This window comes from Erithacus rubecula (genome assembly GCF_903797595.1).
Source record: "Erithacus rubecula genome assembly, chromosome: W".
NCBI classification, from domain to species: domain Eukaryota; kingdom Metazoa; phylum Chordata; class Aves; order Passeriformes; family Muscicapidae; genus Erithacus; species Erithacus rubecula.
Genome location: NC_136690.1, coordinates 2707694 through 2720095, shown reverse-complemented (window position 1 = coordinate 2720095; position 12402 = coordinate 2707694). Strand labels below are relative to the sequence as shown.

General features: G+C 49.8%; 2 protein-coding genes across 2 annotated transcripts in view; both read left to right on the top strand.

Moving 5' to 3' along the window:
* LOC306814059 (uncharacterized protein) overlaps positions 1-7971 on the top strand; it is a 187913-nt gene extending 179942 nt beyond the window's left edge. Inside the window, exon 2 of the mRNA XM_079329769.1 lies at positions 7949-7971. The gene's annotated coding sequence lies outside the window, so the exon portion shown is untranslated. The remainder of the gene's footprint in view (positions 1-7948) is intronic.
* A 3991-nt stretch (positions 7972-11962) lies between these two features.
* The window catches only part of LOC306814061 (E3 ubiquitin-protein ligase KCMF1-like), a 101405-nt gene continuing 100965 nt past the window's right edge, over positions 11963-12402 (top strand). Inside the window, exon 1 of the mRNA XM_079329771.1 lies at positions 11963-12272. Within this exon, the coding sequence (XP_079185897.1) occupies positions 12257-12272 (16 nt within the window). The 5' untranslated portion in view covers positions 11963-12256. The remainder of the gene's footprint in view (positions 12273-12402) is intronic.

Genomic DNA, 12402 nt, shown 5'->3' with positions numbered 1-12402 from the left:
GTGAGGCCACAGTTTTGGATGGCTCTGAGGCGAGACATTTGGGGTCTCTGTCTCATGATCCTGTTATCGACCAAGGTGTGATGAGGGGAGCTAACCCTCAAAGCCTCTGGGCACGGGTCCTGGATAGCGTGGCACAAAGATATCTGTGTGCAGATGACCTATATGTGCAGCAGACCCGATGGAAAACCATAGAGCAGGGGGTCCAACGCCTCAGGGAAATGGCAGTAGCAGAAATTATTTTTTCGGATGATGTAACAACTAGAAATCCAGACCTGGTACCATGTACCATGCACACCAGTGATGTGGAGAAAACTCGTGCGGCTTGGGCCACCTGAGTATGCGTCTGCCCTAGCGATAATGAAGAGAGATGAGGTGTATGAGACAGTACTCGATATGGCAAAGAAGCTTCGTGCATATGCGGATGCAGTACATGGCCCGATTCATGCTAGAATTGCAGCTGTGGAAACACGCTTGCGAGACTTAGAAGATAAAATAGAGAAAAATCATCGGAAACTCAGGGAGGAGATTAAGGAGAACTTCCTCCAAATTTCAGCTGTACAGATTAGAAACCCTGGTACCCAACGCAGACGTTCCCCCAGTTGGGAGAGGAGGTACACTCCCCGAGCTGAATTGTGGTTTTTCTTGCGAGATTCTGGAGAGAACATGAGAAGATGGGATGGGAAGCCTACGGCTGCTCTGGCAAAACGAGTGCGGGATTTGAAGGAAGGAAAGATTGAAAGAGGAAGTTCCACCAGAAGGAAAGCCGCTCCTGTCTCTCACAGCCAAAGTGCTGAACGTGATACTGATAATGACATGTCTGATCCTCTTGAGGGAACTTCTAAGATGTATGCACCAGAAAAGAAGGAGAAACAGGCTTAGAGGGGCCCTGCCTCTAGCCAGGGTGAGGCGAGGGAGAACCATGTTTTTTGGACCGTGTGGATTCGATGGCCTGGCACTTCGAAACCACGGAAATATAAAGCTTTAGTGGACACAGGTGCACAGTGTATAATACTTCCATCAAGACACGTAGGAGCAGAATCTGTTTCAATTGCTGGTGTGACAGGTGGATCGCAGGACTTCACCCTGGTGGAAGCGGAAGTAAGTTTAACTGGAAAGGATTGGAAGAAACATCTTATTGTGACTGGTCCAGAGGCCCCATGTATTTTGGGCATAGATTACCTTCGGAGTGGGTATTTTAAGGACCCAAAAGGACTAAGATGGGCATTTGGAATTGCAACTGTGATGGTAGAGCGTATTCGACAATTGAACACGTTGCCTGGACTATCTGAGAATCCAATTACAGTAGGACTTCTGCAGGGAGAAGAACAACGAGTACCAATTGCCACTTCAATAGTACACCGCCGGCAGTACAGAACAACGCGAGATGCTGTGATTCCTATTCATAAGATGATCCGAGAGCTGGAGACCAAGGGGTGGTTAGTAAAACCCACTCACCCTTTAACAGCCCCATTTGGCCTGTGCGTAAATCTCATGGGGAATGGAGACTGACTGTGGAATATCGGGCATTGAATGAAGTGACTCCACCGCTGAGCGCTGCCGTGCCGGACATGCTGGAACTCCAGTATGAGCTGGAGTCCAAGGCAGCAAGGTGGTATGCCACCATTGACATAGCAAATGCATTTTTCTCCATTCCTTTGGCATCAGAGTGCAGGCCCCAGTTTGCTTTCACCTGGAGGGGCGTGCAGTACACCTGGAACTGACTACCCCAGGGGTGGAAGCACAGTCCTACCATCTGTCATGGATTTTCCAGGCTGCACTGGAAAAGGGTGAAGCTCCAGAACATCTACAATATATTGATGATATCATCGTATGGGGAAACACAGCAGCGGAAGTGTTTGAGAAAGGAGAAAAAATTATTCAAATTCTCCTGGAAGCCGGCTTCGCCATCAAGAAGAGTAAAGTTAAAGGACCTGCTCGGGAGATTCAGTTCCTGGAAGTGAAGTGGCAAGATGGACGGCGTCAGATTCCTACTGATGTTATTAACAAGATTACAGCTATGTCCCCACCTACTAACAAGAAGGAGACACAAGCTTTTCTAGGTGCCATCGGTTTTTGGAGAATGCACATTCCTGAGTACAGCCAGATTGTGAGCCCTCTTTACCTTATTACCCGCAAGAAGAATGATTTCCACTGGGGCCCTGAACAGCAGCAAGCCTTTGCTCAGATTAAACAGGAGATTGCCCATGCAGTAGCCCTTGGCCCAGTTAGGAGGGGACCAGATGTGAAGAATGTACTTTACTCAGCAGCTGGGAGCCATGGTTTGTCTTGGAGCCTGTGGCAGAAGGTGCCTGGTGAGACCCGAGGCCGACCCCTGGGATTCTGGAGCAGAAGCTACAGAGGGTCCGAAGCCAACTACACTCCCACAGAGAAGGAAATCTTGGCTGCCTATGAAGGAGTTCAAGCTGCCTCAGAGGTGATTGGCACAGAAGCACAGCTTCTCCTGGCACCTCGAATGCAAGTGCTGGGTGGATGTTCAAAGGAAAGGTTCCCTCTACCCACCACGCCACCGACGCCACATGGAGCAAGTGGATTGCCCTCATCACGCAGCGCGCCCGTATTGGCAACCTGAATCACCCTGGGATTTTAGAGATAATTACAAACTGGCCAGAAGGTGAAGATTTTGGTCTCGCTGATGAAGAGGAGCAGAAGCAAGTGACCCGGGCTGAAGAAGCTCCACCGTACAACCAGCTGCCAGCAGATGAAACACGCTACGCCCTTTTCACCGACAGTTCCTGCCGCATTGTGGGGATAAACCGGAAGTGGAAAGCTGCCGTATGGAGCCCCACACGACAGGTTGCACAAGCTACCGAAGGAGAAGGTGGATCGAGTCAACTTGCAGAACTCAAAGCTGTTCAGCTAGCCTTGGACATTGCTGAGAGAGAGAAATGGCCAAAGCTCTACCTTTACACTGATTCGTGGATGGTAGCCAATGCTCTGTGGGGTTGGCTGGAAAGGTGGAAAAAGGCTGACTGGCAACGTAGAGGAAAACCAATCTGGGCTGCTGATGAGTGGAAAGACATTGCCACTCGGGTAGAGAAGCTCCCCGTGAAAGTCCGTCATGTGGATGCCCATGTTTCCAAGAGTCGGGCTAATGAAGAACACAGGCACAACATGCAGGTAGATCAGGCTGCACAGATAGAGGTCTCAAAGATAGACTTAGATTGGGAACATAAGGGAAAACTGTTCTTGGCTCGATGGGCCCATGATGCCTCAGGCCATCAGGGTAGGGATGCCACCTATAAGTGGGCACGAGACCGAGGGGTGGATCTTACCATGGACAGCATTACCCAAGTCATTCATGACTGTGACACTTGCGCTGCCATCAAACAGGCCAAGCGGGTAAAACCCCTCTGGTATGGTGGACGGTGGTCCAAATACAAGTATGGGGAGGCCTGGCAGATTGATTACATCACACTGCCTCAGACCCGCCAGGGAAAACATTATGTGCTGACCATGGTGGAAGCCACCACTGGATGGTTGGAGGCCTACCCTGTGTCCCATGCCACTGCTCGAAACACCATCCTGGGCCTGGAAAGCAGGTCCTTTGGAGGCATGGTACCCCTGAGAGAATTGAGTCAGACAATGGGACTCATTTCAAAAATAAGCTTGTCAACACCTGGGCTAGGGAACATGGTATTGAGTGGATGTACCATATCCCTTACCATGCACCAGCTGCAGGTAAAGTGGAGAGGTACAATGGATTGTTGAAGACCACCTTAAAGGCATTGGGTGGGGGATCTCTAAAAAACTGGGAGCAGCACCTGGCAAAAGCCACTTGGTTAGTCAACACTCGAGGTTCCACCAACTGAGCAGGTCCCGCCCAGTCTGAAGGCCTTAATGTAGTAGATGGAGATAAAGTCCGAGTGGCCCATGCCAGAGGGTTGCTAGGGAAGACAGTATGGATTCATCCTGCCTCGAGTACAGGCAAACCCATTCGTGGGATTGCCTTTGCTCAAGGACCAGGATGTACTTGGTGGATAATGCAGAAGGATGGAACAACCTGCTGTGTACCTCAGGGAGATCTGATTATAGGATAAATTTGTACACAAAATATTGTTGGTGAGTGTCACTATCATTGTATGCCAGATTTTATGAATAGAAGGAAATGTGTAAGTGACAAAGGCCTGAGCAAGTGAGAAGGAGGAAATGTGTAAGTGTTGAAGGTTTTGAGCAAGTCAGAGAAAGTTTGTGCTTAGTAAGTGTGTATCCCAATCGTGTGTCAATGATCATGATATGGGATAAGGGGTGGAATGTTATGGGTTATGTTTTGACTAGCTCCTCTCCCTACCCCCCACCATGGAGCTGCCGGCCCCTCCCCCGGGCTGTTTTATCTAGCCGGGTGTTTTTCGGCTTTTGGGGCTTTTTGCTGCTGCTCGCTGCTGCTGCTTCGGCTGCCCCCCTGCCCCCCTCCCCTCTGCTGCTTCAGCTGCTTTCTTCCCCTCCGGCTGCCTAAACTGCCCCTCTCTCTCTTTCCGCCCCCCCTCCTCATCCCTAAGATTTGCACCGGCTCCAGAGGAAACGGATCTGAACTTCAGAGACCACCTCTGGAAGTCTGCCAAAGAAGCTCTGCTGCCCTTCCCGGCGAAGATCTGCCGAGTTCATCTCATCTGGGTCTGTGCTGGGAAGTGTTTCTTTTGTATTTTGTTAATAAAAAGTTTTTTCCACTTTCCCCTGAAGAAAATTCTTTCCGAGCTTGGTGAAGGAAGAATATGTAAGGGGGGGGAGGGGGCCCTTTGGAGGTCTTTTTTCCTAAAATTTGTCCTCAACTTGGACAAGTTGCAAAACAGAGAGCCCCTTTTCCTCAAAGCAAAAAAGGTCTTCTTTTCAAGCACTTAAAACCTCCCCAAGTATATTTCACAGTTTAAAGGAATTTTAGTGTAGTCACAGTCCCCTTATAGCCCCACAAAAAAGGTTTTCATCTACTCATCAGTTGCATCTTTTCAATCTCTTCCCATCAGGGACTTTATCTTCATTCTGCTGACTTCTGTAGACTCCATGCTTTATTTCTTCTCATTCAGGGGAGCTCAGGAGATTGAGAATCATATCCAGGGATTAAAAGAGTTAAAATTGCATCCAGAATGTGAAGAAGCTACATGCTCATCTAGAGGCCTCTTCTGTCAGAACAGGGAGGGGGGGAGGAAGGGAGAGCCTTTGGTGGCTTCCCGATCCCCCACTCGGCCATGCCATGTGGAGAGGGGAGCGGAGCCGAGCAGAGCCGGGAGCCTTGCGGGGCTGGGGCCATGCGGAGCCAGGGGCCATCAGGCCAGGGCTGAGGCTGAGCCGCGGCCGCACCGAGCGAAGCCGGTGCTGGGCCGGGGTGCTGGGCCGGGCCCCCTCGCTGAGCCGGGCCCCCTCGCTGAGCCAGGATGGAGGTGCCATGACCAAGGCCAAGGCCGAGCCCGAAGTTGGGCTGGGGACCACCAGGGCCAGGGCAGGGGCCGGGCCACGCTGGGGTCCTGCCGGGGCTGAGCCCGAGTTCAGGGGCGGGGTCCGGGGCCATGCAACCGGGGCCCAGGGCCATACGGCCGGGGCCGGGGCCCTGGCCAGAGCCACCTTACCTCCGGAGAGGCCGAAAGCCGAAAGAGGATGGCCCACCCCCCAACAATGTGATTTATGAAAATAAAACAACTCTCTCACTGGCCCCCTGGGTTGCCAACCACCAAATAAGCCCTCCGACTGGTCCCTGCATCCCACAGGGGAAGTTCCCAGAGAGGGGACAGCCCCTCCGTTCCCTCTGGCGGTTCCGCTCCCCATCCTTTCACGTGCAACCAGCACACAAGTCAACTTCCTGAAGTCAAAGCTGTTCAGCTGGCCTTGGACATTGCTGAGAGAGAAATGGCCAAAGCTCTACCTTTACACTGATTCATGGATGGTAGCCAATGCTCTGTGAGGTTGGCTGGAAAGGTGGAAAAAGGCTGACTGGCAATGTAAAGGAAAACCAATCTGGGCTGCTGATGATTGAAAGACATTGCCACTCGGGTAGAGAAGCTACCCGTGACAGTCCGTGCGGGATCTCTTTGTGTTCTCAGACGGTTCTTAGGGACAAACTCCAGAGCCCAGTATAAGCTGATGGTTACAGTAACAATTTATTACGCACAAAGAGGGCATGGGTATTGAGAAATCCTACCGAGGGCTGTCTGCAGCAGCCCAAAGTAGGACAGGAATTGGTAATGCGATATTGGGATAGAAAAAGGATAATAAAATGAAGGGAGGGAGGAAGAAAGAAATGAAAAGAAGAGGGTAAGCATGAGGAAGAGAGAAAGGAGGGTGAGGGGTTACGAGAAAGAGAGAGGGGGAGGGGGAGTGAGGAGCAAAGAAAGAGAAGGGAAATGAGGGAAGTAAGTAAGGTAAGAGAGGGAAAGAAGTAAGAGAGGTAAGAGAGAGAAAAAGAGGGCAATTTCCCATTTACAACACTTTAAATTTCTTTCTACTATGAATATTTAAATTTCCGCTAACCAATCTAGTACAAAATGCAAATTCTGTAGCATTTACATACCGCCTATAGGAGTTTTCGAATTACCATAGTGTATTGTACTTTAACCTTTAACAAGGACTTTGACCCGTTCGTAGCAGGAGTCATTGTTTCATCAAGGAGGGGATTACCTTAGCTGGCCACTCCATTGTCTTCTAGTTACTTAGTAACTAAAGCTTGATGTCTCGAAAGTGGCTATAATTTCAACATCATTTTCAGAATTTATGCTTTCATATTTGTGGGGTTTCACCATTTCATTCTGCCCAACAAGTCCGCAATGTGGATGCCCGTGTTCCCAAGAGTCAGGCTAATGAAGAACACAGGCACAGTGAGCAGGTAGATCAGGCTGCACAGACAGAGGTCTCAAAGATAGACTTAGACTGGGAACACAAGGGAGAAGTGTTCCTAGCTCGATGGACCCATGATGCCTCAGGTCATCAGGGCAGAGACACCACCTATAAGTGGGCACGAGACCGAGGGGTGGATCTAACCATGGACAGCATCTCTCAGGTTATCAATGTCTGTGAGACGTGCTGGCATCAAGCAAGCCAAGCGGGTGAAGCCCCTCTGGTATGGGGGGCGATGGTCCAAATATAAGTATGGAGAGGCCTGGCAGATTGACTATATCACACTGCCTCAGACCCACCAGGGCAAGCGCTACGTGCTGACCATGGTGGAAGCCACCACCGGATGGTTGGAGACTTACCCTGTGCTTCACTCCACTGCTCGGAACACCATCCTGGGCCTGGAAAAGCAAGTCCTCTGGAGGCATGGTACCCCTGAAAGAATTGAGTCAGACAATGGGACTCATTTCAAAAATAGCCTTATAAACACCTGGGCTAAAGAACATGGCATCGAGTGGGTGTACCATATTCCCTACCATGCACCAGCGGCTGGGAAAGTCGAACAGTGCAATGGTCTGCTTAAGACCACCTTAAAGGCACTTGGTGGGGGGACTTTCAAGAACTGGGAGATCAATCTACCAAAGGCCACATGGTTAGTGAATACCCGAGGTTCCACTAATTGAGCAGGCCCTGCCCAATCAGAGCCCTTGGGAGCACCAGATGGAGATAAGGTTCCAGTGGTACATCTGAGAGGTATGTTAGGGAAAACTGTCTGGGTGAACTCTGCTTCCAGCAAAGACAATCCTGTTCATGGGGTGGTTTTCGCTCAAGGACCAGGTTGCACTTGGTGGGTGATGCAAAAGGATGGAGAGACCCGATGCATACCCCTAGGAGACCTTGTTGTAGGGTGAACTATCTATGATACTGTGCCTGTAACTGCATGTATGTATATGATTTAAAGGTTTTAGTTTGATGTAGCATGTTGGCATGGGAAAAATTCAGGGTGGATAATGTTGGGGGTTGGGTTTTGTTCTCTTACTGTTCATACTTATCATGCTAAGGGGGCCTGCCAGGTCCCATGCTCTTTTGAGGACACTAGACAAAGGGGTAGGTGGGAGCTGGCTTCCAGGGCGGGGGGGAAAACTCGTGCTTCTGGCGAGATCGGAGGAGGAGGACCCTCGTCTACAGCCACGCGGTGAGAACATGAGAACATGGGGGAGCCAGATGCTCTGCTGTCAGACTGCCCTGCATCTGCTCTGCTCCAGCCTCCTACCTCTGAGGACACAGCTAATCACCAGGACTCAAAGAGTGAGCAAGGAGCTGTTCCTCCACCCTGCTCCTACCTGAAACACAGTGCGGCCACTTCTGCCACCCCCACCCCTCCGCTCCTGCCTACCACCTCTGCAGCTGTGTGGGCATTTCAACGGTTTTCACCACCGGGAACAGACACAGGCAGAGTGTGTCTGCGGCTAAAGAAAGAACTGGAACTGAGTTATTTGTTCTGTTTTGTTGTTAATTTTCATAGCTGCTGTTGTTTCTGCTTGTACGGTTAGATATATCAGTAAAGAGCTGTTACTCCTACCCCCTTATCTCTGCCTGAGAGTTCCAGATTCAAAAATTATAATACTCGGGAGGGATAGGAAATAAATCCTCTATTTCAAAGAGGAGCTTCTGCCTTTATTGGCAGACACCTGTCCTTCACACCAGGACACATGCAAAAGCTACTACATGAATGCAAAAGTCAATATTATACTGCCATTTATAACATGCTAGATATTGAACCATCAGGATCCTATCCTCCTCACAGACTCACGCTCACCCATAGCAGAACAAAAAACCTCCACAATGCCAGGTGAAGAAACAAACTGGCTGGCCATGTGGCAGAAGGAAACAAAATGACACCTGGCTTTTGTCTCGGGGAAGGAAAAAAAAGTTCATGCAGCGGGTTGGGCAAAATAGATGGGAACCTGTTGAACCTCTGGTGTTGGTCTCCTTCTCACAGCAGATGAAGTTGGTGGATTTTGGTGTTCTTTCTCTAGTTGGTTCAGCTTTTCCCGATGTCTGGGGCCAGGCAGAGTGATTTCCACAACTCCTCACAGGTCCCGGTCAACCGTCTCCTGGTGATTGTCTGATATTAGACCAAAACCAAGCTGAACAGTTCAAGGAAAAAACCAAAAGCCACCAAAGGATTGCTGCTGCAGTCTCTCCAGGCCAGGGAAAGGGGAAAAAGAAACTTCTTGCTTAAGGTAACAAAAACTTAAGCAAGCTAAGCAACAACCCATCCATCATGCACCGAACACACCCAGGAGTGAGGCTTTGTACAAAACCTGCACAAGAAGCCCCAAAGGCTTCCCCCTCCCCTGGATCCACCTTAAAGCTACAACAACCATTTATGAGCAAAAAGCAGACAATCAGGAATAGAGTATCATCATAAAATCACCCCAAGACACCTTTCTACAGACAGGGTTTTCACAGTGTGCTGCTTCCTGATCAGAGGCCCATTCAATGATGCTCAATTCAGGGTTCCCACCATCTGAAGGAACATAACATTATCTATACTATCCTCTCCCTCTTTTTAGTTTTAGCTCTAATAAATAGCTTTTTAAATTATACAGAATCTAAGTGCTTTTCTTGCCAGCATCATCATGAACTGGCACCTCCTGGTGCAAAACACCCTCTTCCCTCTCTACTAGCAAATCCCTATCCCCCTAATCCCCTTCTGCCCTCTCTCTCATCCCTCCCTCTTTGCACCTCACCACATTCTCTCCCCTTTACCCTCAACACTCCTTTTCCTTTACCCCTCCCCTCTTCACCACAATCCCCTCTCTCTACTTTGCCCTCTTGCCCTTCTCCTCAACCCCACAATCCTGTGCTTCTTCCCCTCTCCCTCCCCTCTTACTTCCCTCCATTCTTTCCCCCTCTCTCACTTCCTGTCCACCTTTCAACTTCTCCCCATTTTCCCCATCTCCCTCTTCCTCTTTTCCCCCTCACTCCACTCCCTTTTCCTTCCCCCAACTACCCCTCCCCCACTTGATTGATTCTTTACCCTGCCATGATAGGTGGTTTAGAATCATAGAATCATTAAGGTTGGAAAAGACCTTTAAGATCATCAGATCCAACTGTCAACCCAGCACCACCACCACATTCACCACTAAACCCATGTCCTCAAATATCATACCCACATGTTTTTTGAACAGTTCCAGGGATGCTGACTCTACCACTTCCCTGGGCAGCCTGTTCCAATGCTTTACAAACCTTTCTGTGAATTTTTTTTTTTTTTTTTTTTTTTTTTTTTTTAATATCTAATCTAAATCTCCCCTGGTGTAACTTGAGGCCATTTCCTCTCATTTTGTCACTTGTTACCTGGGAGAACAGACCAACTCCCACCTGGCTACAAACTCCTTTCAGGTAGTTGAAGAGAGCAATAATACTTCCCTTGAGGCTCATTTTCTCCAGGCTGAATAATACCAGCTTCCTCAGCCAGTCCTCATAACACTTGTGGTCCAGACCCTTCACCAGCTTCATTGCCCTTCTCTGGACAACACTCCAATATCTCAACGTCTTTCTTGCAGTGAGAGGCCCAATACTGAACACTAGTTGAGGTGTGGCCTCACCAGTGTGGAGTACAAATGGACAATCACTTCCCTGGTCCTTCTGGCCACCCTATTTCTGATACAAACCAGGATGCCATTGGCCTTCTTGGCCACCTGGGTGCACCCTGACTCACGCTCCAGCTGGCTGTCAACCAACACCCCTAGGTCCTTTGCAGCCAGAAAGTTTTCCAGCCACTCATCCCATTTTACCTTTACAATTTCTTTTCTAGATTGTCTTTTTGCAAAAGATAAAAAAGTTGTGGGGAAAGCAAATAGAATTCTGCAAGTCACAACCTTTTTCATCATTCTTTATAAGGTTCTGCCTCCTTCCTTCCCAACTATGAGGTTATCACTTCACTGTCACAGTAATCAGGCATGCTGCTGTTACCTTAAACCTCTTATGGGAAAGTTCCTGCAGCAGTCAGGAGCTGTGCAAAGTTTGGAGCTCCCCCTCCCTATTCTGAAACACACATCCCTATCCTTTGTAGCCTAACGCTACTAAAAGGCAGAATGGGAAAAAAATGCACTGAAAAGTACGGGAATATCCCACTGAAATGGCTTAGTTCGCCTATGATAAATCAGTATATTGCTGTGGCCACAAGGTCACCCATTCTTCACCTCTCAGCACTTTGCAGCTTAAGCAGAAACACTGAAAATTATCAAGACTAGGTAAAACCCACACATGCGCAATACGGTAGCTGTTGCAGGCAGGCTGGCATTTACCTTTCTTAGCTAATTGAGAATTTACCCAAGCACTCTCAGTGTTTCAGGAGTCAGGCAGCCAGGACAGAGCAGGAAGCATCAGAGCATGTGTCACTGCTCACTACACCTCCCCAAATAACAGACAGGGCTTTACAAGCCACACTGGAAAGGAGAGGGAATGGGAAGTACCATGAACCACCTCGCTGACCTTATCCCCTTCCTCAAGGCTGCTGTCGGGTTGCTGCCATTCCTCATTCTCTGGCGTCTTTACTAGGTGAGGAAGGATACCTCCGTGCACTCGCAGAAGGGCAGCCCCACCACTACAGCGGTATGTTCTACAACAGGGACAAGCAGGGGGGCTCTTCTCTCTGCCTCCCGTGGCACATGGGCAATTATCAGAGGCCAAAATGGTGAAGGAGGCCGTGTCTCTGGGGAATACGAGGAGAAAGCAGTCTCTCCTAATTTAGAGGAAGAAGGGGAGAAACCCATCCAGTTACATGTAACTTTGCGCTGGGTGGTGCCGATCCTCCTTTCTACTGACTGCGCACTTACTCTTCCTTCCCGTTTGCAGTAGCGGTGGCTATCGGACAGAAGACCAATGAAGAAAAAAGAGGAAAAGAATTAAAAAACCCACACAAACAGGTAGAGAAGGAAAGAAACTGGTAGACCTTGATCTTACAGCGGGAAAGAGCTGAGGGGTGCGAGCAGTCTGTTTTTACAGTAACAAGAAAGAGGGAATAAAGGTGGGAACTCAGGAAGCGGGTGTGGATTAAAGCGGCGGAAGAGGAAGAGAGGCCTACGATTCACTATATCGTGGCGCCTGGGAAGTCACTGCTGGTGGATCCGCCCCCCCGGAGGGAGGGAGGAAGAGAGAGAGAGAAAGAGGTGGAGAAACGCCGGCCAGCCGGCCGGCTGAGGCCGTTGAAACAAATACCTCTTTGCTTCACCCCGCCCCCTCTCTCCCCCTCCCCCCGCCTCCTCCCCATTTTTTTCCCTTTTTTGTTGCTTGTTCACTTCGCGTTTGGGGGTCAGTACGTAAGGCGGGAGGGACCTGACCTAAAGCAACGCCTGAGCAGTCCAGCGGGAGCCCAGGGAAAGGCCTGGGCAGCAGCCTCTACATTAGGATGTCCCGACATGAAGGTGAGAGACCCACGACCGCGATGGGGGGGGGGGGGAGATGTCCTTGAGCCCTGTACGGCCGCGCTTGCCGCCGTGTGAGGTGGGTCAACATGGCGGCATCGTCGCTGATAGCGGGGCCTGTGGAGTCAGT